Genomic DNA, 25,806 nt, shown 5'->3' on the forward strand with positions numbered 1-25,806 from the left:
GTGTAGAATTTTTCAATGAGTAAGCAACTTTCTCAAATAATTCTGTTAGCTGTGTATTATCCTGGATGCTATTAAATGTGTTTTATTATTCGGTTTAAGAGTTATTCTCCCATTCTATATCAAGTGTCAATTATTTACTTTTTTCTCGTGGTCTTACTTTGTTTTATGATTTGTCGTCGTTCTATTTTTCATTAAATTAGATATTGATAAGAGTTGGATTTCAAAGCCACGAGTTGGTGCAGAATATAGGAATGGTTTGACCAGATTCTTAGATTTTGTATTTGCCAATGCATCATCCGATGGGATGATACGTTGTCCATGTCCGAAGTGTGGGTTCCACCTCTTACAAAATAAAGAGGATGCGTTCGATCATTTGGTGATAAACCCTTTCCCATCTAGTTACACATTTTGGATCCATCACGGTGAGAGACGCGGGGTCGAGAGCTCTATTGATGGACAAGAAGATCAATCTGAACAAAATTTCAACGCCCCGATGCTTGATATGGTCCACGAGGCATTCAACTTCTCAGGACTTCCCGGCCACGAACAAGACTCAGAGAATGAACATGATGGCGGTGCTGTGGATGAGTTGCCTTACTTATACAATGAACCTAGTCGAGAGACCCGCAACTTTCATGACCTACTCAAAGATGGGGAGCAAGAATTATACCCAGGATGTTCAAAGTTCTCTAAGTTATCTTTCTTGGTGAGGCTCTATCACATAAAGTCCATGTGCAGAGTGAGCGATAAGGCCTTCGAAATGATTTTGGAGTTGCTCATGGACGCCTTTGAGCATACCCGGATTTCATCCACTGTGCACGATGCCAAGAAAGTCATAAGAAAACTCAGTCTCGCGTACAAGAAGATAGATGCATGTCCAAATGACTGCATGCTATACTAGGCCAACGACCAAGAGCTGACCAAATGCAAGCAGTGTGGGATATCGAGATGGAAGCATAAGACTAAGAAGAACTCTAGGGTGAGGATCGATATGGTTGTTAAGAAGAACGGCAAACCACAAGCAGCAAAGATTCTTCATTACTTTCCCTTTATTCCACGATTGCAGCGGTTATATATGTCTAGTAAGACAGCCGTTGACATACTGTGGCATAAGAGATGTCCTAACTCTGATGGTATGTATAGGCATCCAAAGGATGCCGAGGCATGGAAGTCATTTGATATACGATATCCCGACTTCTCTGGTGATCCGCGCAGTGTTCGCCTAGCCTTAGCTAGCGATGGCTTTAACCCTTTTGACAACATGAGCTCGAAGTACTCAATTTGGCCCGTGGTTCTTATCCCGTATAACATGCCTCCCTGGATTTGCATGAAACCCACTTCGTTTATCCTCTCTATGATTATCGCTGGTCTTAAAATGCCTGAAAATGACATAGATGTGTACTTAGAGTAATTGATCACTGAGTTGAAGCATTTATGGGTTGGTGTTAAAACTTATGATGTAGTCGAGAAAAAAACCTTCAAGATGTATGCTGCGTTGATGTGGATAATCACTTATTTTCCAGGCTTGGGCAACTTATCTGGGTGGAACACGTACAGTGGGAGAGTCTGTCCTACGTGTAATTTGGATGCTGAAACTAACCGGCTCACACACAGTCAGAAATGCTGTTTCATGGGTCATCGTCACTTTCTGAACCATGACCACAAATATAGAAAATACTGGTACTCCTTTGATGGAAAGATAGAGGATAAAGGTCCACCTATCAAAGTCTCTGGTGGAGACATTGTCCGGTAGTTAGAGGGTGTGCATGTCCAACTTGGCAAGGTGCAATTGGTTACGGGAAAAAAGACACGCGGACAGCAAACTACCGTGCAAGACGAGACTCCTTGGAAGAAGAGGAGTATATTCTTTGAGCTGCCATATTGGGAGAACAATGGATTGCGTCACAATCTTGATGTCATGCACATAGAGAAGAATGTGTGCGACAACATAGTTTTCACCATACTGAATGAAAAAGGTAAGTCTGAAGATCACATTAAAGCTTGAAGAGACCTCCAATCGATGGGAATCAAGCATGATTTGTGGCCACGGGAAGATGGAAAGTACCCATCCGCCATCTTTACTATGACCAATCCACAAAAGGAGCTCTTTCGAAGGACTATCAAGAACGTGGCCTTTCCAGATGGATACTCTAGCAACATTTCCTGTTGTGTTGAATTACGATAGCGCAAGTTGTCAGGCCTGAAAAGCCACGACTGTCACATTCTAATGGAACACCTACTTCCAATCGCGTTAAGGAATGCATTGCTTGCCCCAGTGTCTTCTGTCCTGGAGAATTTGTCAGCCTTTTTTCACCGATTATGCAGCAAATCCATAGACCCTCAACAACTTTCTCTCCTTCAGGATCACGTGGTTCATACTCTGTGTCACATGGAGATGATTTTTCCTCCTTCTTTCTTCACAGTCATTGTTCACTTAACAGTGTATTATCGGTGGATGTACCCAATTGAACGGTAATTATCAAACAAAATTTTTGTTATGCTTTTAATCAGTGCTTATGACACGTGTTATATTCCCAAAGGTACTGATGAGCGGATAATTTATACGCTTTTTGGCATTGTTTTTAGTATATTTTTAGTATATTTTAATTAGTTTTTATTATATTTTTATTAGTTTTTATTTAAAATTCACTTTTCTAGACTTTACTATGAGTTTGTGTATTTTTCTGTGATTTTAGGTATTTTCTGGCTGAAATTGAGGGACCTGAGCAAAAATCTGATTCAGAGGCTGAAAAAGGACTGCAGATGCTGTTGGATTCTGACCTCCCTGCACTCGAAGTGGATTTTCTGGAGCTACAGAAGCCCAATTGGCGCGCTCTCAATTGCGTTGAAAATTAGACATCCTGGGCTTTCGAACAATATATAATAGTCCATACTTTGCCCGAGATTTGATGGCCTAAACAGGCGTTCCAAGTCAGCTCAAGAATTTTGGCGTTTAACGCCGGAACTGGCACAAAAGCTGGAGTTAAATGCCCAAACTGGCACCAAAGCTGGCGTTTAACTCCAAGAAAGGTCTCTACACATGAAAGCTTCAATGCTCAGTCCAAGCACATACCAAGTGGGCCCCAGAAGTGGATTTTTACACAAAACACCCTAGCTTACTCATTTTCTGTAACCCTAGGTCACTAGTTTACTATAAAAACTACTTTTAGTGATTCATCTTGTACCTCATGATACTTTACACGTTTCATATTGTATTCTCTACGGCATGAGTCTCTAAACCCCATTGTTGGGGGTGAGGAGCTCTGCTGTTCTTCATGAATTAATGCAATTACTACTGTTTTCCATTCTATCATCTATTCTAAGATATTCATTCGCACTTCAACCTGATGAATGTGATGACCCGTGACACTCATCATCATTCTCACCTATGAACGCGTGCTTGACAACCACCTCCTTCTACCATAGATTGAATGCATATCTCTTAGCCTCATGATTCAGATCAGAGTCTTCGTGGTATAAGCTAGAATTATTGGCGGCCATTCTTGAGATCCGGAACGTCTAAACCTTGTCTGTGGTATTCTGAGTAGGATCTGGGAAGGGATGACTGTGACGAGCTTCAAACTCGCGAGTGTTGGGCGTAGTAACAGACGCAAAAGGATCAATGGATCCTATTCCGACATGATCGAGAACCGACAGATGATTAGCCGTGCGGTGACAGCGCATTTGGAACATTTTCACTGAGAGGACGGAAAGTAGCCATTGACAACAGTGATGCCCAACATAAAGCTTGCCATGGAAGGAGCCTTGCCTGCATGAAGAAGAAGATAGTAGGAAAGCAGAGATTCAGAAGACAAAGCATCTCCAAAGCCTCAACCTGTTCTTCATTACTGCATAACAAGTATTTATTTCATGTTCTTTTACTTTTTACAATTAAATCTGAGAATTATTGATATCCTGACTAAGAGTTACAAGATAACCATAGCTTGCTTCAAGCCGACAATCTCTGTGGGATCGACCCTTACTCACGTAAGGTATTACTTGGACGACCCAGTGCACTTGCTGGTTAGTTGTGCGGAATTGCAAAAGTGTGATTGTGATTTCGTGCACCAAGTTTTTGGCGCCGTTGCCGGGGATAGTTCGAGTTTGGACAACTGACGGTTTATCTTGTTGCTTAGATTAGGAATATTTTATTTTTGTTGGTTTAGAGTCTTTTATTTGAGTTTAGTTTCATATTTTAAGTTTGGTGTCAATTGCATGCTTTTACTCTCTTTTAATTTTTCGTATTTGCATGTTCTTAGTCTTTCTTGATCTTTAAAAATTCTAAGTTTGGTGTCTTCTTTGTGTTTTCCTTTAATTTTTCAAAAATATTGTGCTTGATTTTCTAAAAATTTTAAGTTTGGTGTTTTTGTGCTTTTATTTACTTAAAAATTTTTCAAAAATTTGTTCTTGGTGTTCATCTTGATCTTCAAAGTATTCTTGGTGTTCATCTTGACATTCAAAGTTTTCTTGTTTGTTCTCTGTGTTTTGATCTAAAATTTCTAAGTTTAGTGTCATTTTGTTGTTTTTCTCTTTCCGCATTAAAATTCAAAAATAAAAAAATATCCTTTCCTTATTTTACTCATAAATTTCGAAATTTTGTATTAATTTAGTCAAAGATTTTCAAAATCATATCTTTTTTTTAGTCAAGTCAATATTCTAATTTCAAAAATTGATCTTTTCAAATATTTTTCAAAAATTAAATCTTTTTAAATTTTCTCAATCATATCTTTTTCAAAATAATTTTCAATCATATCTTTTTTTTAATTACAATCATATCTTCTAAATCATATCTTTTTCAAAATAATTTTCAATCATATCTTTTTGATTGCTAATTTCAAAATCTTTTTAATTAATTAATTAATTAATCTAGCTTTTAATTTGCTTTTATTTTATTTTCTTTTTTTTTTCGAAATTTTATTTTATTTTATTTGCCATTTATATTATTTTATTCTATTTTAATTTCGGTCACTTTTAATTAAATAAATAAAAAAATTAAAAAGATAATTTATTTACAATTCATATCAATTCCCTTTTCTCCATCATGGACATAAGTGGAAATGAACAGTCCAAAAGGACTCTGGGGTCATATGCTAACCCCATTACAGCTGCATGTGGGAGTAGCATCTGTATACCTCCCACTAAAGCAAGCAGTTTTGAGCTAAATCCTCAGCTCATTATCATGGTGCAGCAAAATTGCCATTATTCCGGTCTTCCATAGGAAGAACCTACTGAGTTTCTGGCACAGTTCTTACAAATTGCTGACACAGTACGTGATAAAGAAGTGGATCAGGATGTCTATAGATTATTACTGTTTCTTTTTGCTGTAAAAGATCAAGCTAAGAGGTGGTTAAATAACCAACCCACAGCAAGCATAAAAACATGGAGACAATTATCAGACAAATTCCTGAATCAATTTTACCCTCCAAAAAGGATGACACAGCTAAGGCTGGACATCCAAGGCTTTAAACAAGAGGATCATGAATCTCTTTATAATGCCTGGGAGAGGTACAGAGGGATGTTGAGAAAATGCCCCTCTGAAATGTTTTCAGAGTGGGTACAGTTAGACATCTTCTACTATGGGCTTACAGAAAAAGCTCAGATGTCCCTAGACCACTTAGCTGGTAGATCTATACACATGAGAAAAATAATTGAAGAAGCTCAAGAGCTCATAGATACAGTTTCTAGAAATCAACATCTGTACTCAAACAGTGAGTCCTCCATAAAAGAAGAGGCTATGGCAGTAACTACTGATCCCAATCCTCAAGAACAGATTGTTGAACTTAATCAGCAATTACTCCTTATGACAAAACAATTAGCAGAATTCAAAGAGATGCTCCAAGACACTAAAAATGCTAACAAGAATATAGAAGCACAATTGAATCAGACAAGACAGTAGCTATCTAAATAGATAACAGAAGAATGCTAAGCTGTCCAACTAAGGAGTAGGAAGACATTGAATAACTCAGCTCAAAATAGCAAAAAGTCAAGAAAGGAACAAATGACAGAGGATGACAAAACCACTACCCAAGATCCCTCTGAGGACATCAAGAGCCCAGAGAAGAATAACTCTGGCGTTCAAACGCCAGCAAAGGGGGAAAAGTTGGCGTTAAACGCCCATTCCTTGCCCAGTTCCGGCATTCAAACGCCAATGATGAGTCAGACACCTGCAAGTGCTGATAGTAACCCCTCTAAGAAGGCTTCTCCAACCACTTCTGTAGGGAATAAACCTGCAGCAACTAAGGTTGAAGAATATAAAGCCAAGATGCCTTATCCTCAGAAGCTCCGCCAAGCAGAACAGGATAAACAAGTTGTCCGCTTTGCAGACTATCTCAGGACTCTTGAAATAAAGATCCTGTTTGCAGAGGCACTTGAGCAAATACCCTCTTATGCTAAGTTCATGAAAGAGATCTTAAGTCATAAGAAAGATTGGAGAGAAACTAAAAGAGTGTTTCTCACTGAAGAATGCAGTGCAGTCATTCTAAAAAGCTTACCATAAAAGCTTCAAGATCCAGGAAGCTTTATGATACCTTGCACATTAGAGGGTGCTTGCACCAAGACAGCTCTATGTGACCTTGGAGTAAGTATCAACCTAATACCTGCATCCACTATCAGAAAGCTTGGGTTGACTGAAGTAGTCAAACCAACCCGGATATGTCTTCAACTTGTTGATGGCTCCATTAAATATCCATCAGGCATCATTGAGGACATGATTGTCAAGGTTGGGCCATTTGCCTTTCCCACTAACTTTGTAGTGCTGGAAATGGAGGAGCACAAGAGTGCAACTCTCATCCTAGGAAGACCTTTCCTAGCAACTGGACGAACTCTTATTGATGTACCAAAAGGGGAAGTGACCCTGAGAGTCAATGAGGATGAGTTCAAGTTAAATGCTGTCAAAGCTATGCAGCATCCAGACACATCAAATGACTGCATGAGCACTGATATTATTGACTCTTTGGTGGAAGAGATCAATATGAATGAGAGTCTTGAATCAGAGCTGGAGGACATCTTTAAAGATGTTCAGCCTGATTTGGAGGAACTAGAGGAAATAAAAGAAACTCTAAAAATCCCTCAGAAAAAGGAGAAACCTCCTAAACCAGAACTCAAACCACTACCACCATCCCTGAAATATGCATTTCTGGGAGAGGGTGACACTTTTCCAATGATCATAAGCTCTGCTTTAAATCCACAGGAAGAGAAAGCACTAATTCAAGTGTTAAGGACACACAAGACAGCTCTTGGGTGGTCCATAAATGATCTTAAGGGCATTAGCCCAGCAAGATGCATGCACAAGATCCTATTGGAGGATGATGCCAAGCCAGTGGTTCAACCACAGAGGCGGCTAAATCCAGCCATGAAGGAAGTGGTGCAGAAAGAGGTCACTAAGTTACTAGAGGCTGGGATTATTTATCCTATTTCTGATAGCCCCTGGGTGAGCCCTGTCCAAGTTGTTCCCAAGAAGGGAGGCATGACAGTGGTTCATAATGAAAAGAATGAACTGGTTCCCACAAAAACAGTTACAGGGTGGCGTATGTGTATTGACTACAGAAGGCTCAATACAGCCACCAGAAAGGATCATTTTCCTTTACCATTCATAGACCAGATGCTAGAGAGACTAGCAGGCCATGAATACTACTGCTTTTTGGATGGCTATTCAGGCTACAACCAAATTACAGTGGATCCTCAAGACCAAGAGAAAACAGCATTCACATGTCCATCTGGAGTATTTGCTTACAGAAGAATGTCTTTTGGTCTGTGCAATGCACCTGCAACCTTTCAGAGGTGCATGATCTCTATCTTTTCTGATATGGTAGAGAAGTTCCTGGAAGTCTTCATGGATGACTTCTCAGTATTTGGAGACTCATTCAGCTCCTGTCTTGATGATCTAGCACTTGTCTTGAAAAGGTGCCAAGAGAATAACCTGGTCTTAAACTGGGAAAAATGTCACTTTATGGTGACTGAAGAAATTGTCCCTGGGCACAAAATTTCAAGCAAGGGAATAGAGGTGGATCAAGCCAAGGTAGAGGTAATTGAGAAATTACCACCACCTGCCAATGTTAAGGCAATCAGAAGCTTTCTGAGGCATGTATGATTCTATAGGAGGTTCATAAACGATTTTTCAAAAATTACAAAACCTCTAAGCAACCTGCTAGCTGCTGACACGCCATTTGTGTTTGATACAGAGTGTCTGCAGGCGTTTGAGATCTTGAAAGCCAAGCTGGTCACAGCACCAGTCATCTCTGTACCTGACTGGACATTACCATTCGAATTAATGTGTGATGCCAGTGACCATGCCATTAGTGCAGTGTTGGGACAAAGGCATAACAAGCTTCTGCACATCATTTACTATGCTAGTCATGTTCTAAATGACGCACAGAAGAATTACACAACCACAGAAAAGGAGTTACTTGTAGTGGTTTATGCCATTGACAAGTTTAGATCTTATTTAGTAGGTTCAAAAGTGATTGTGTATACTGACCATGCTGCTCTTAAATATCTACTCACAAAGCAGGATTCAAAACCCAGGCTCATAAGATGGGTGTTACTTCTGCAAGAGTTTGATATAGAAATAAGAGACAGAAAAGGGACAGAGAACCAGGTAGCTGATCACCTGTCCCAGATAGAACCAGTAGCAGGGGCATCCCTCCCTCCTACTGAGATCTCTGAGACCTTTTCGGATGAGCAACTTTTTGCCATTCAGGAAGAACCATGGTTTGCAAACATTGCAAATTATAAAGCTGTGAGGTTCATACCCCAGGAGTACAGCAGGTTGCAAAAGAAAAAACTAATTTCTGATGCAAGGTACTACTTATGAGATGAACCATATCTCTTTAAGAGATGCGCAGACGGAATGATCCGAAGATGCGTCCCTAGAGAGGAGGCACAGAAGATCCTGTGGCATTGCCATGGATCACAGTATGGAGGACATTTCGGAAGTAAGCGAACAGCCACTAAAGTCCTCTAATGTGGCTTCTATTGGCCTACTCTCTATAGTGATGCCCAAGAGTTTGTGCGTAACTGTGACAGTTGCCAAAGAGCTGGTAACTTGCCTCATGGTTATGCCATGCCTCAACAAGGGATCTTAGAGATTGAGTTGTTTGATGTATGGGGTATTGACTTCATGGGTCCTTTCCCATTATCATACTCAAACACTTACATTCTGGTGGTAGTAGACTACGTATCCAAATGGGTGGAGGCAATTGCCACACCCACTAATGATACTAAGACTGTGCTGAAGTTCCTCCAGAAACATATTTTCAGCAGATTTGGTGTTCCCAGAGTACTAATCAGTGATGGGGGCACCCATTTCTGCAATAAATAGCTTTATTCTGCTATGGTTCGATATGGAATTAGCCACAAAGTAGCAACTCCGTATCATCCACAGACAAATGGACAGGATGAAGTTTCTAACAGAAAATTAAAGAGAATCCTGGAACGGACTGTAATTGTCCGTAGAAAGGATTGGGCAAAGAGCTTGGATGATGCTCTGTGGGCATACAGAACAGCATTCAAGACTCCTATAGGAACCTCTCTATACCAGCTTGTGTATAGCAAGGCCTGTCATCTGCCCGTGGAACTGGAACATAAAGCCTACTGGGCAACCAGATTCCTAAACCTGAATGCTAAGTTAGCTGGTGAAAAAAGATTGCTCCAGCTAAATGAGCTAGAGGAGTTCAGACTCAATGCTTTTGAAAATGCAAAAATTTATAAGGAAAAAGCAAAAAAGTGACATGACAAGAAATTGTCATCCAGAGTCTTTGAGCCAGGACAAAAAGTTCTGCTGTTCAACTCTAGGCTCATATTATTCCCCGGAAAATTAAAATCCCGGTGGAGGGGACCATATGTGATCACAGGAGTGTCTCCATATGGTTATGTTGAGCTTTAAGATATTGATTCTGACAAAAAGTTCATTGTTAATGGACAGAGAATCAAACATTATCTTGAAAGCAATTTTGAGCAAGAATACTCAAAACTGAGGCTTGAATGAAGTTCAGTAAAGGTCCAGCTAAAGACAATAAATAAGCGCTTGCTGGGAGGCAACCCAGCCATTAGCAAGTTATTTGTTTTAATTAATACTTGTAGAAGTTTGATATACATTTTTCTTCAAAGGTTAATCATCAAAATTGAAGGAATTCACAGAGTTACAGAAGGATTCAGTGCAAAAAGCAGAGAAAAGGAGCTTGCTGGCAAGAAAATGCCAGTAAAGGGCATTTTGGGCGTTAAACGCCAGAATGGATACCATTCTGGGCGTTTAACGCCAGTAAAGGTACCATTTTGGGTGTTAAATGCCAGAATGGGTACCATTCTGAGCGTTTAACGCCAGAATTGCAGCATCCTGGGTGTTCAGAAAAATGCCCAGTGATAAAGGGGTTTCTGGCGTTTAACGCCAGCCAGGGTACCTGGCTGGGCGTTAAACGCCCATAATGGCCAACAATTGGGCGTTAAACGCCAGAATGGATACCATTCTGGGCGTTTAACGCCAGAAAGGCAGGGGGAGGAGATTTTGCTTCCAACTTCAAATTTTTTCAAATTTTCATGTTTTGATTCATACTTTTCTGCATAAACATGTTTCAAACTTTCATCATTCACCCTCAATTTTCAAAAATTCAAACATTTTCTAAATCTCTTTTCAATTTTCTTTCAAATCCTTCCCAAATCTTCTTCAAAAACTCAATTATCCTCTTAATTTCTTTCCAAATATTTTTCAACTCATCATATCATCTCTTAATTCTTAGATGCATAACCAAATTTTCAGATTTAACATCTTTATATCTTTTTCAATTAAAAAAATCTCATCTTTTTCATATCATGATTTTATTTTCTTCCATCAATCATATCTCTATATCATATCTCTTTCAAATTTTTCAAAATCCCTCCCCTCCTCCTATAAATATACATTCGGCCATCCCCTCCTCTCTACAATTTGAATTTGCCTCTTCTCCTCTCTCTCTCCTTTCCTTTCTTTTGCTTGAGGGCAAGCAAACCTCTAAGTTTGGTGTGTTTTTTCGTGATCACTAAGCTAAGACTCATCAAGATCATGGCACCTAAGGGAAAACAAACCAAATCAAGAGGCAAGAAAGAGAATACTCCAGAATACTCCAAAGAGTCTTTGGAATCAAGAGAGGTTCCTAACCAAAGAACATGCAGACCATTACCATAAAATAATGGGTCTGAGGTCAGTGATCCCGGAAGTTAAATTCAATCTGAAAGAAGATGAATATCCGGAGATCCAAGAGCAAATTCGAAACAGAGGATGGAAAATTCTAGCTAATCCTGAAACAAAGGTTGGAAGAAACATGGTTCAGGAATTCTACTCAAATCTGTGGCTAACAGATAAGCAGAGAATAACTGAAACTGCCTTTCATACCTACCAAACCATGGTCAGAAGGAGGCTTATTTACTTTCATCTGGACAAAATAGGAGAGGTCTTCAAATTGCCTCAACTACAAGATGATCCAGAATCCTTTAATAGGAGAACGGTGAAAGTAGATAAGGGGTTGAATCAAGTTCTAGAGGACATATGCCTCCCTGGAACTAAGTGGATAACCAATTCAAAAGGTGTCCCAAATCAACTCAAGAGGGAAGATCTCAAAACCAGTTGCAAGAGGCTAGTTGGACTTCATTGGGCGTTCTATATTGCCCACTAGCAACCGCTCTGAGGTCACTGTCAAAAGAGCAGTGATAATTCATTGTATTATGCTTGGAAAAGAAGTGGAGATTCATCATCTGATTTCTTGTGAGATTTACACAATTGCAAACAAGAACTCCACTGAAGCCAAACTGGCCTACCCAAGCTTAATTTCTCTGCTATGTAAAGATACTGGGGTGAGGATGGGAGTATATGAATTCATCCCAATTGAACACCAATCACCAAGAAGTCAATGGAAGGAAAAGTGCAAGACAACTCCATCAAAAGGAGGGCGCAGGAGTTCCTCCCAGAAATTCCTGAAATTGACTACTGGATCCGCCTAGAAGCATCTGTTACCAAGCTGCAAGAAGCTATGGAACAACTTAAGGAAGAACAGCAGAATCAAAACTGCATGCTCTGCAAACTGCTGAAGGAACAGGAGAAGCAGGGGTGTGAGCTAAAGGAGCTGAAGCGCCAGAAGCTCTCCCTTGAAGGACTAAGCACCCCACAGATTGAGGGAGCATCCACCTCTCAAAATCAAGGTTGTTGAGTCCTAACTCTGTGATAACCTTTAGTATTAAGAGTCTATTTTAAGAGTCATTTATTTTTCTGTTTTTATTTTCTGCCTTCTATTATTATTGGTCTGCTCTTATATTTATTTTTTAGTCTTATTTTTTATTCCATAATCAATAAAAATTTAAAGTTTATGTCTTAAAGCTATGAATGTCCTATGAATTCATCACCTTTCTTAAATAAAAAATGTTTTTAATTGAAAAAGAAAAAGAAGTGCATGAATTTCAAATTTTAAACAGTTTAGTTATTTTGATGTGGTGGCAATACTATTGTTTTTCTGAATGAATGCTTGAACAGTGCATATTTCTGAATTTGATTGTTTATGAATGTTAAAATTGTTGGCTCTTGAAAGAATGATGGGGAAAGGAGAAATGTTATCTGATGATCTAAAAAATCATAAAATTGATTCTTGAAGCAAGAAAAAGTAGTGAAAAGCTTGCAAAAAAAAAAAGAAAAGAGAAAAGAAAAAGAAAAAGCAAGCAGAAAAAACCAATACCCCTTTAAACCAAAAGGCAAGAGTGATAAAAAGGATCCAAGGCTTTGAGCATCAGTGGATAGGAGGGCCCACAGGAATAAAATCCTGGCCTAAGCGGCTAAACCAAGCTGTCCCTAACCATGTGCTTGTGGCGTGAAGGTGTCAAGTGAAAACTTGAGACTGAGCGGTTAAAGTCGAGGTCCAAAGCAAAAGAAGAGTGTGCTTAAGAACCCTGGACACCTCTAATTGGGGACTTTAGCAAAACTGAGTCACGATCTGAAAAGGTTCACCCAGTTATGTGTCTGCGGCATTTATGTATCCGGTGGTAATACTGGAAAACAAAGTGCTTAGGGCCACGACCATGACTCATAAAGTAGCTGTGTTCAAGAATCAACATACTTAACTAGGAGAATCAATAACACTATCTGGATTCTGAGTTCCTATAGAAGCCAATCATTCTGAACTTCAAAGGATAAAGTGAGATGCCAAAACTATTCAGAGGCAAAAAGCTAAAAGCCCCGCTCATCTAATTAATACTGATCTTCATAGATGTTTTTGGAATTCATTGTATATTCTCTTCTTTTTATCCTACTTGATTTTCAGTTGCTTGGGGACAAGCAATAATTTAAGTTTGGTGTTGTGATGAGCGGATAATTTATACACTTTTTGGCATTGTTTTTAGTATGTTTTTAGTATATTTTAATTAGTTTTTATTATATTTTTATTAGTTTTTATTTAAAATTCACTTTTCTAGACTTTACTATGAGTTTGTGTATTTTTCTGTGATTTCAGGTATTTTCTGGCTGAAATTGAGGGACCTGAGCAAAAATCTGATTCAGAAGCTGAAAAAGGACTGCAGATGCTGTTGGATTCTGACTTCCCTGCACTCGAAGTGGATTTTCTGGAGCTACAGAAGCCCAATTGGCACACTCTTAATTGCGTTGGAAAGTAGACATCCTGGGCTTTCCTGCAATATATAATAGTCCATACTTTGCCTGAGATTTAATGGCCCAAACAGGTGTTCCAAGTCAGCTCAAGAATTCTGGCGTTTAACGCCGGAACTGGCACAAAAGCTGGAGTTAAACGCCCAAACTGGCACCAAAGCTGGCGTTTAACTTCAAGAAAGGTCTCTACACATGAAAGCTTCAATGTTCAGCCCAAGCACACACCAAGTGGGCCCCAGAAGTGGATTTTTACACAAAACACCCTAGCTTACTCATTTTCTGTAACCCTAGGTCACAAGTTTACTATAAAAACTACTTTTAGTGATTCATCTTGTACCTCATAACACTTTACACGTTTCATATTGTATTCTCTATGGCATGAGTCTTTAAACCCCATTGTTGGGGGTGAGGAGCTCTGCTGTTCTTCATGAATTAATGCAATTACTACTGTTTTCCATTCTATCACGCTTGCTTCTATTCTAAGATATTCATTCGCACTTCAACCTGATGAATGTGATGACCGGTGACACTCATCATCATTCTCACCTATGAACACGTGCCTGACAACCACCTCTGTTCTACCTTAGATTGAATGCATATCTCTTAGCCTCATGATTCAGATCAGAGTCTTCGTGGTATAAGCTAGAATTATTGGCGGCCATTCCTGAGATCCAGAACGTCTAAACCTTGTCTGTGATATTCTGAGTAGGATTTGGGAAGGGATAACTGTGACGAGCTTCAAACTCGCGAGTGTTGGGCGTAGTGACAGACGCAAAAGGATCAATGGATCCTATTCCGACATGATCGAGAACCGACAAATGATTAGCCGTGCGGTGACAGCGCATTTGGAACATTTTTACTGAGAGGACGGAAAGTAGCCATTGACAACAGTGATGCCCAACATAAAGCTTGCCATGGAAGGAGCCTTGCCTGCATGAAGAAGAAGATAGTAGGAAAGCAGAGATTCAGAAGACAAAGCATCTCCAAAGCCTCAACCTGTTCTTCATTACTGCATAACAAGTATTTATTTCATGTTCTTTTACTTTTTACAATTAAATATGAGAATTATTGATATCCTGACTAAGAGTTACAAGATAACCATAGCTTGCTTCAAGCCGACAATCTCCGTGGGATCGACCCTTACTCACGTAAGGTATTACTTGGACGACCCAGTGCACTTGCTGGTTAGTTGTGCGGAATTGCAAAAGTGTGATTGTGATTTCGTACACCAGGTACCTATGTCGTCTCAAGCAGTACGTGCGCAACTGATCACAACCAGAGGGCTCAATTACAGAGGGATACTTATTTGAGGAGATTCTCGTATTCTGTTCAAGGTACCTAGATAATGTCGAGAGTAGGATTAATCGACCAATGCGTGTTGACGATCGACCGCGTGAACTTATGCCTGATGAAAGAAAAACCATGTTCCCCGAGGTTGGAAAGGCTGTCGGGGATGCTTCTTTTTACACCCTCACACCAACTAAAATTTTTCAAGCTCACTGTCACGTATTGGTCAATTGCCTGGCCGTGGAAAAATTTATAGAGTAAGTGCATTTGAAAGTATCGACTTCGTATGATCTACTATAGTTGGAGAACCTGACATGAAATTGTTGTGACGTTTCCAGTGATTATAGGGTGATCACAAAGAGAAAGTTACGAAGTAGGACAAGGTCCCAGTCTCACATAGACAGTGTTGTGCACAGAGAATTTCCCGATTGGTTCAAGCGTCAGGTGAATCCTGGTAGCATTAATCCATTTACATATTCAAATGGTGTCATGTTGTTCGTATCCCAAGCTGATAAAACATGTAATTTGTTCACTGCCAGGTTCCATTGGGAAGCATCATGCACCCGAACGAATTGCAGTGGCTTGCATGTGGACCCAATGTTCAAGTTAGCCACTATACATCTTACAACGTAAATGGATTTAAGTTCAGAACCCTCTCAAGAGAGAAAAGGTTGAAAATCCAAAATAGTGGGGTGTATGTCACTTCTGACACTAGGAGTTATGCAAGCAAGCGCGACAGTAATGTTGCTGTTGGTAGCATCTCGTATTATGGAAAACTAATGGACATCATTGAGTTAAATTACAGCGGTCAATTCACAGTCTCTTGTTTAGATATATCTAGGCAAACACCACCTCGGGAAGAGGAATAAAACAAGACTCTTTGGTACACACAGTGGTTAACTTCTCTCATCCAATTCATACCGGTGATCGAGAAGATGACGAACCGTACATTCTTGTATCCGAGGCTCGCCTTGTATACTATGTGGATGATAACGCTGATAAAGAATGGAATGTGGTAGTCCATGTGAACCCAAGGGACATGTTTGAAATGGGTGAAGACATAAGTCAATGTCATTTCGAACTTTCCCCGCAACCTATTCTGACTTGGTTGTCTGAGTTTGACGTCGAAGGTTTGTCATTGAGACGGGACGACGATTTAGAAGAACCAACCACTGATGCCATCGATAATTGCGAAGAGGCTGCCTATGTATAGATGTATCTAGAAACTAATTTAGGACATGTACACTATTATTCTGTGTACAGTCCTGTTGAGGGTTATAAACTTGCATAATTATTAATTAGTAACTAGCATATAATAGAAATTAGAACATGGGCACACTTGATGTATATTGCTCATTAGTTACAATTGTTCCCCTTGGAGAATCTGATTTTATTAACATATTTTGTCTTCAAGTTATTTAATTTAGTAACATGTTAGTATATTGTAATTGACGTTATATATTGACTGACATGATCGGAGTTACCAGGAAAATTGGAAGAGAGGGACCTCTTTCTTTGTGCCTCTAGCATCTTGTTTTGCAAGGCGATGGAAGAGGCCTCCTCGTTCTCTTTGCTGGAGCATGCAACATCATTCGCAAGAGACCTGTGGTTCAACATGTTGCCAATTCAGTCATCGCTGGATACATTTTCAGCACACAGGCACATAGGTGATGCTATTACTATTGCGCATGGAGATATTAGGGCGGTACATTGTCATATGTCTGCTCGTAAAAAGGGTGTTTTACTATATTTCAACTTGCCATAGTCAATCCAGCTGTTTTATTGTCTGTAATTAAAAGGCACTTTTGAAAAGGCCTTACATATTTAAAACCCTGAACATTGCAGGGATTGCTTCAATTAAAAGTACCGCAAGAAATTCGGCTTTGAGTTCGTAACTAGCACGAACCTGTTTCTTTCGCAACAAATACTAGAGGAGGTGCATGTAAAGTTTGGATTTTTTGTGATTTGTTTAGCCATCTAGTTGGGTACAATTGTTTAACTCAATGGTGATATGGCCGGTTACTAACCTTTATTTTGTGAAATGAGGTACTGAATGGGTAAGTAAATAAATATATGTATGTTCCTGGAGTAAATGTTGAATAATTGACTCTCAAATCTGAGCAGGCACGAGAGCATGTTATAGTAAATTGTTATTTAGTCCAACATGATCATAGCTATTTAAGTTAGTATACCTCAAGTCTTTCCCTTTTCCTCCTAGTTTGTTCTTTTTTTTTTCTTTTTACTTCCTAAGGAGATGAATTGGAAGAAAAAAGTTGAAAATCAAGAACTAGATATGGATGTAATTTAGTAAGTTAATTTTCTTCATTGAATCTTGCAATAAGCATGATTTGTACTCCAAAACATGATGATGAATTTTTCATATTATTAATTGTAGTAGTACTGTATTAGTGTCATATTTTCTTGTTTCAGTTGAAACATTGTTAGTGCATCTTGTTAGTGCAATGAACGTGATTGAATATTATAAATATGTGGAATTCTAGCTCTTGTTGACTATATCTAGTCGCTGACAGCCTAGTAGCTGACCATGGAATAAGATCTTTACAATGGTTGTTCACCGGTTTTAACCCCAAAAGCTTGTTTTTAAGGAATGGATTTTAATTGGCCAGTTGGCACCTGTTATTACTTCATTTGTATTGCATACTTTTTAATTTAAATTTTAATTTTAATTTTTTTTAGTGTGGGATTCTATATTCATATTAAGGTTTATTTGGTACTTTAGGTTAATTAGTCACCATGGTGTCCATTTGGCATGTTCTTAAGTTGACATGAAGCATGAAATGTTGCTGAATTATCTAAAAAGTGCCTCTGATTAGTGTTGCTGATGACTTCTAGCTACCAATTACTGCACCTTTTCATCTGGAACCTCTTTAAATTTGTGCAGGCACGCTATAAGAATAGTATGAATGCTGAACTTGAAATTGCGTCTCGGGAGAAATTCACTCTTATAGAAAGAGGTCTTACAAAACTCTAGGAACGTAAGCCAAACCAGCAGTTTATAACATGGAGCTTAATCATGTTTGTTTTTTGCAAAATTTGTAAATTCTAAGAACTTGATTGCCTATGGTGTATCCGTCAGGTTTAGCTCGGGAAAAGATTCAAGAAATTCCGGAAGAGACAGGCGGGATAGTTCAAGATTCAATGCTCGAAGAAGACGTTGTGCTAGATAGTTCTGATGAGGTTGTCTCTAAAGGACACAAACCTTCCATCCTAACCTTTGACGTCAATAAAATTCCAAAGGAGAATGATATCTGTTGACTCAAGTTTTTATCATTAGTCTGACTTGTCTTATGAAATATTGGGACTAAATTGAACAAAGTGACTGCTTGTGTTTTTTTTTTTTTTTGGATGTTGAATTTGATAAAATAGTAATGAATTTGGAGGAGATTAATCTCAAATTAGTATATATCTCCTGAATTAATTTATATTGTGACTTGTTGGATTAATGGTTCGTACAAATTCAAGGCCTTTATATTACCGTTTTATCATATATATATATATATATATATATATATATATATATATATATATATATATATATACACACGTATTTAAAGTATTACAAATATAAATGTATAAATCCAGGTGGTGAAACTGCTTAATGAACTATATTCTATAATCATGACTATCATATTGGCAAAATGACATGAATTAATTAATAGGCATGAATTGATTAATTAAGATCTATAATTACACACTGCATTCATAACTTAAAATTTCGAAATTGTTTAATTTATCCAAATGATTTACTAATTTATTTTAACCCAAATTAAATTACTCATGTTAATTTATAATTAGTAAATATTATTATATTATAACTGTAAAAAATATTAGTACCACCGTTACAATAATTGTTATTATTATTATTATTATTATTATTAGTAGTAATAACATTATGATATTAATTAGAAATATTTTTATTTTTTTAAATTTATCTTCAAGTAATTTAAAAATACAACAATAATACCCAATAGTAAATATATATTTTTAAAAATGAATCTTAGAGATTGAATTTTGATGCAATTTTTGGCAACCATGATTATAAAAATAAGATATTATTATACATAAAAATTGGTGATTTTTCGTTAAGTATATAATTTTTTATAATTGTTGTGTTAACAACGAATAATATTTTTAAAAAATCACAAGATAATATATACTTAACAAAAAATAACCAAAATTTAAGAATAATAATATCTCACTTTTCTAATCATACTTACAAAAAATTACCTCAAAATTCAATCTCTGATGTATTTTTTGAGAAATACATATTTAATGTTAGTTTTTTTGCAAGATTATCTAACATTAAATATGTATTTCTCAAATAATACATTAGAGATTGAATTTGATACAATTTTTTACAAACATAAGTAAAAAAATTAGATATTTTTATCCAAAAAAATTTGGTGATTATTCGTTGAGTATATATTTTTTTGTAATTTTTTATTAACAACTAATAATACTTTTAAAAAGTTACAAAAAAAAATACTTAAACAAAAATTACCAAATTTTAAGAATAATAATATCTTATTTTTTAATTATACTTGTAAAAAATCACATTAAAATTCAATCTCTAAGACGTTTTTTGAAAATATATATTTATTATTGGGTATTATTGTTATATTTTTAAATTATTTAAAGACATTTTTGTCGATAGTAAACTTCAGGTGCATTTTTGTCAACGTTTAAATAATTCGGAGACGTTTCTTATATTTTTATGATAATACCTTAATGTTGGACCGGTTTAACTTATTTATAATAGTGGCTTAAGTATATATTCCCTGTTACTCAGCTGCTTCATTTTTCAAATCAGAGAAGCCACCGCCACTACCATAATCCTTATTCTTCCCCTACTACTAAACCATTCATATTGTCGAACCCATCGAAAGCTTGCTTCGTCCTAGTTCTTCTCCTCCACGTCTGTCTCTGCGGCAAGCCAGCGTCCTAGAGCCCCTTTTCCTCCACGTCTGTCTCTGCGGCGAGCCAGCGTCCCAAAGCCCGGTAGTTCTTCTCTCACCCTCAATCCAGTCATTCAATTGCGGGTAAGCACCACTGGACCCCCTGTGCTCAATTGCTTATTTAGTGTTTGAAAAAGAGGCCAATAATGAGTTTAAAGTTGACATGCAAGTTTCTCCTAATGTTGTTAGCTGAGTTAATTTGTTAATGGGGAGTGGGATTTATTGATGAGGAGCATGATTCCGTTAATAGTGGATTCTGAGTTGGTGTTTAATTCTCTATTTGAATGCATTTTTAATATTCTCAATGGTATATTTGAATCTTGTTGCTGATAATGGTTGCCTGTGAATGACGCGCATGTATGTCTCAATTCATGTAGAATTAATTCCCAATAAGTTATTCATTAGTTTCGTTAAATAGAGAACAAACAAAGGCTAGTTGAAAAAAAAATTACACTAATCATATTACACATTAATTTGGCTTGCAATGTAAATTGAAGGGTACAGGGACATCTTTTTTCGTCAATAGCTCAACTGTCAACCCTATTTACAAGGAAAGAACCATATATCTCTTAGAAACAGATTTTCTCAGATAAGTGTATTTCATTTGAACTCAATGAGGTAGGTAGTGGATAGAACTAGTACCGTGTATGAAGCTTAGTAGAAGATATCACACAAACAAGCAAGGACTCAACACTTGGCTGTCCTTCTCTAGTCCAAAGAGTAAACTATCATTTGTACCCACGAAAGTTGAAAACGCTGACATATCTACCCATAGAAAAAGGAAATTACCATTTGTACCCATGAAATATGGATTTCGCATAACAAAATTATCCAAACACTAAAAAATTACCTAAAATCCCTAAAATACCCTTATCTTCACCACCACACCACCTCCTTCACCCAATCACCTTCTTAACCCTAACCCTCTTCACCCAACCACCACCCCTCTTTCCCTTCCTAATCTCAAATTCCACCACCACCCTCTTCACCTAGCCACCACCCCTCTTTCCCTTTCTAACACACTCTCACCATTAAGTCGAAAACCTCAGCTTCATGTTCTGCGTAACAGAGCCCCTCTCTTCTTCCGACTAAACTCAACTTCAGGGCTCAGAGCTTGAGCTACAATGGCGTCGAAGAAGTAGGACAATGGAAGCACCAAGAAGAGGAAGCGGATTCCAGCTTCGGGCTCTAATGCCGAAGCATTACATGAATCCCCTTCTAAGGCTCCTAAACTCTCTGCCTCTAAGAAACCCTTCAAATCCCTCAAAACACGCAAACCAGACGCCGTTCCTAAAGACAAGACCAAGAAGGCTCCCCTTACAGGTCGAGAACGTCGTCTTCATGCTAAGGTCTTAAAACGTTACCAATTTGCTTTCAAATGCATTTGAATCTGTGTTTTGTTATTGGTATGAATCGGTGGAACATTTTGTTCTTTGATTTCAGGAACTTGCGGAGGCTAGGAAAAAGAAGAGGAAGCACCATTTCACTCTTGAGCAAGTTTTACTTTGGAATTTTGTATAACTCAAGGCTGGTGACAGAAGCTCTGCAAAAGATGAAGGGGAAAATTCCTGAAATTGCAGGCCCGCCTCGCCATCTGCAAGGTCTGCTGGAACGGCGGTTGCTTCGACTCTGACATTCTCGCAGCTTTTGATGCCGCCGTCGCCGATAAGGTAGCGTGAAGAGGAGAGTCTCTGACACGGTAGGCTCTGGTTTGAGGCCGATGGTGATGGTGGCAAGGAGAAGCTAGCGCAGTGCTCCTGGGCTGGCGGAGGTCCACGACGTTGCTAGCGGAGAAGGGTGAACGATGATGAGGAGGGTGAGACGGTAGTTTGTGATTGATGCTGGGATTGGGTGGCTGAGAACATTGAGAGAGAGAGAGAGGAGGGAGGAAGGAGATGATAGTGTGGAGAGAAGGGTAATTTAGGGATTTTAGATAATTTTTTAGGGTTTGGATAATTTTGCCTGTAAAAACATTTTTTTTATGGGTACAAATGGTAATTTCTTTTTTCTATGGGTAGATATGTCAGCGTTTTCAACTTTTGTGGGTACAAATGGTAGTTTACTCCTAGTCCAAATTAATTCAGTTAAACTAATATCCTAGTTCCTCCTATTCACTTGGCTGTCCCTTCCTCGACAGTAGTATAACTGGTCATAGTTAGCAACCAAAAATTCATTAGACTTGATGGAATCCCTTATCAATCTTATCAATCTTTGATTAAATTGATTATCCATAGAAATCTATGTTTGGCTCTAATCAGATTCCATCAACTAATAGTATTTCAAGTAAACTGCAAAATTTTATATTCACAACTCCTACTTCAACTGAAAACACCACACCAGATATGAATCTGTCCCCTACTACTATTTATGTTACATAATTGTTAATTTCAAGCAATAAGACTGTTATAGGTTCTATGTGGATTTTGCTATCAAAAGGGACCGTTTAGGCAACATTATTAGATACAAAGCCAAACTTATTGTCAAAGGCTTCTTTACAGATTGAAGGGGTTGACTATGACCAAATTTATAGTCTAGTTCTGAGGCCTACAAATGTAACAAGCTCCAAGAACTTAGTTTAATACATTAATTACAACTATTATCGAATTTAATTTTATTATAACTAAACATGATATTTTTCTAATTGTTAAACATGCTACTCCTAAGTCTCAAGCCAAAAATTAATAACCAATAGTGTAGAATATTATGATGATTCTAGGCATTATAGAAAAACTATGAATACTTCAATGGTTAAATTTTTTAGACCCAACTTTGATTTCTTTGTTAATAGAGTCTCTCAATTCATGTACTCTCCTATCATTGATCATTGAAGGACAGTAAAACGCCTATTGAGAAATGTCATAGTTTTTATACCACATAAAATTGGTTTTATTTTGTTTCACTTTTCGATGATATCTTTACTTTATTTTTATTTTTATTTTTATTTATTATTTTGAGTTTTAGATCATTGTTTTTACTGTTCCTTTCATTTCAATTATTGACTGATTTTTAACTTAACCAAGCCGAATAAAGACGACTTCCTATAATTTTTTCATATAAGATTGTTACTTTGTTATAATTCATCTATATATGAGCATGAAATGAATGATTGAATTGTGAATTGCACACGCTATATATTATTCTCATTGGAATTTATATGTATGTGTGTGGTTTGGTGATGAGACACTATGTCCTACCATTACTATCATGCATATATGATGATATATAGAATTGCAATAGGAACGAGTTATCAATGTATTCCAAACTACAAATTTGAGCATAATTTCTGTATACCAAGTAAGCTTAGTAGCACATGATTTTGATTTACTATAACTATCATTACTTATTAATACCTTTAATTGTTAGTGTATTTCATAATTCTGATTAAATTATCTATTATCACCCTTAACTGCGGTCTTTGGTCTCATACTATAAATTGTTTATTATCAATATGTCATAAATACCCGAGTTTAATAAATATTAACTGGGTTATGTCAGTGTCCTTTTTGCATGATAATAAATATTATTATCTATATATTGATTATTATCACTTTGTTTTGATCCGAATGCAGTTAGGAAAGATGCCCAGGATAGGTCGTTTCACGAAGAAAGCCCGTGTAGACACATCATGTCAGCAGCCTCAAGTAGGATTTGATGCGGCTTCAACTTCGCATCAAGCAGACTGCCCAATTCCGCCGCCCAGTGGCAGTGGTGCCCCCGCATCCTCGTCTTTACGCCCCTTTCGTCCGCCCCGTAGCGAACCACCGCCTGCTCCACAGGCTTGCATGAATGATGTTCCAAACTCGGAGCCAGACGCCGAAGACTTAGACCCAGAGGCAAATGAGGTAGATTCTTTTGAGCAATATGTTGATAACCTGTTTGCTGCATCGGATGCTCAGAAGCGCAAGAGACGCAAGACCACTGAATTTTGGGATGTTAAAACAATTGGTATACAAGAATTTATTTAATTCTATTTTTCATTCAGCTATTTTCCTATGATGTCATCGCAGCTTGACTCCAATGGTAACTCACATAGAATAACTATGATTTACAGAATCTGATGGCATAATCAAACAGGTCAAAATGAGTGTGAAGGAAGCTATGAATCCACTTAACCGAAGAAAGATCGTACTTAAGTTTAACAGTGCACTACAATCAGTTGGGGATGAAACAGGTATAATGAGTGGCGTTATGGGACTGCTAGGATCTGACTACACCAAATTTTCAATCTGCGAGAAGGACTAGAGAAAGGTTCGCACCAGGGACAATGTCTATAATGAATGTGTAAAGGTAAAATCTTTTTTTTTGTACCATTTTGGACTCATAATTTGAACATTACTGACAAATTAATTTTAATGTTGTAGGAAATGTTCCATTTTGATGAAGATAGTAGAGGAATTATCAAGCGTATAATATTCAAAATGCTAGGAAGGGCTTGGAAGGAAACGAGGAACAGATTATACCATCACTGCTATGACTCGAAACTTTCACTTGAAGAAAATATTGAAAACCGCCCACCGGGAATTACTGTGGACCATTGGAGATGGTTTCCCAATTATTGCAATAGTGAAGAGACACAGGTAATATATTTTTATTTTACAACAGAAAAAGTCTATTTATGTTACATTGAGTTAGTAGGAACTAGTGTCTAGTAACTCTTAATTTGATGGCATGACAGGAGAAATGTAAGAAAAATGCTGAGAATCGATCAAAGCAACTTTACACCCACACTGGCAGATCGAAAAGCTTGGCAAGGCTCGGAGAAGAAGATGTAATCTATTTTTGAGAATGTTTTTGAACTATCTCTTCCTCTACTTATTCACTTTGTCAACATTATTGGTACAGTTGGAACGACAAGGGAGGAGAGTTAGTAGAGGAGAGTTGTATCTCTTAACGCACAAAAGAGCTAATGGCTCCTATGTCCATGATGCAGCTCGGGCTATTGGAGTAAGAAATGTGTTAAGAACCGGGAAGTAGTTTCTCCTATGTTTTAGTTTTTAAAATTTTATTGGAAGTCTGTGCGGTTAGCGACTAGCTAATAAATGCTTATAATTGCTTATCTATGTGTGTAAGAAAGAATTGATGCTATTGAGCAACGTGATGAATCCTCTAGACTGTTGTCTCATAATGATTCGCTTGCTCAAGCTCTCGGAAAGGAGCACTCGGGTAGGGTGCGTGGCATCGGGTTGGGGCCGACTTCTAGTCAAGTCTTCAGTATGAATTCCCATCAGCCGAGCAATGGTATTGAAAGGAAGGAGACCCAAAGGGTGCTGCTTGAACTACAAGCAGAGTTGGCAGCCGAGAAATTGAAAAGGAAGGCAGTGGAGGATGAAGTAGCAGCCGAGAAGACCAAAAGACAGGCAGTGGAGGATGAAGTAGCAGTCGAGAAGACAAAAAGACAGGTAGTGGAGGATGAAGTAGCAGCTGGGAAGGTAAGGATGCAGGCAATGGAGAGTGCTTTGATATGTCTACTTCAAGGACAAGGTGGAAAGCTGCCATCAGATGTCGCCGCATGGATGAGTGCGTTGGAGGGACAGATTAGAAAGTAGATCTTAAGATTGTGGAACCTTTTTTTCTTTCAGATATACACTTTTTTTTTGTGTTAATTATGCAACTCTTAGTAAGGAGTACACTTTATTCATATTTGGATAATTATATCAATTAAATTAATGGTTTTGCTATTGTTGTTTACCGAGCAATGTATTTTTCGGGATATAAAATAATTTAACTTACTAACATTAAGAAGGATTCAAAAAAAAAAAAAAAACTAGTACATTGAAATAAAAAAGAGCGTTGATTGCCAATGTACAATACAGTATTTTTGCTGCCATTTGACCGAAAAATAGCGGTGGTTGCGAAATAGCCGTAAGAAATTTGAAAAAGCAGGCTAGGAGATAGTGGCGGTTTTAAACCACCGCCAATTACATT

At 37.8% G+C, this 25,806-nt stretch overlaps 1 protein-coding gene and 1 pseudogene across 2 annotated transcripts; both read left to right on the top strand.

The window, feature by feature from the left end:
• Positions 1-75: 75 nt before the first annotated feature.
• On the top strand, positions 76-2,476 carry LOC148554803 (uncharacterized; annotated as a pseudogene).
• Positions 2,477-19,706: 17,230 nt separating this feature from the next.
• LOC148554804 (uncharacterized) lies at positions 19,707-25,557 on the top strand. Of its 2 annotated transcripts, none has more exons than XR_015886151.1 (6): positions 19,707-19,965; positions 23,451-23,826; positions 23,915-24,168; positions 24,243-24,649; positions 24,753-25,199; positions 25,243-25,557. XR_015886151.1 is itself a non-coding variant. In XM_088491908.1 (6 exons), exons 2-3 carry the CDS (start codon positions 23,460-23,462, stop codon positions 24,121-24,123), a joined length of 558 nt encoding a protein of 185 aa, XP_088348034.1. In that variant the 5' UTR covers positions 19,735-19,965; positions 23,451-23,459; the 3' UTR covers positions 24,124-24,168; positions 24,243-24,458; positions 24,557-24,649; positions 24,724-25,557. The 2 variants fall into 2 exon arrangements, 1 of the variants encoding a protein (XP_088348034.1); XM_088491908.1 differs by having other exon boundaries at positions 19,735-19,965; positions 23,933-24,168; positions 24,243-24,458; positions 24,557-24,649; positions 24,724-25,557.
• The last annotated feature ends 249 nt before the right edge of the window (positions 25,558-25,806 follow it).

The sequence above is a fragment of the Arachis ipaensis genome, chromosome B6 (assembly GCF_059453495.1).
Source record: "Arachis ipaensis isolate K30076 ecotype BB chromosome B6, ASM5945349v1, whole genome shotgun sequence".
Lineage (NCBI taxonomy): Eukaryota > Viridiplantae > Streptophyta > Magnoliopsida > Fabales > Fabaceae > Arachis > Arachis ipaensis.

Excerpts from the sequence above, each read along its gene's own strand:
- LOC148554804 (XM_088491908.1), top strand. The coding sequence starts at position 23,460 with ATGCCCAGGATAGGTCGTTTCACGAAGAAAGCCCGTGTAGACACATCA. Across the intron at positions 23,827-23,932 it reads TTGGGATGTTAAAACAATTG|AATCTGATGGCATAATCAAA; the intron begins GTATACAAGAAT and ends TATGATTTACAG.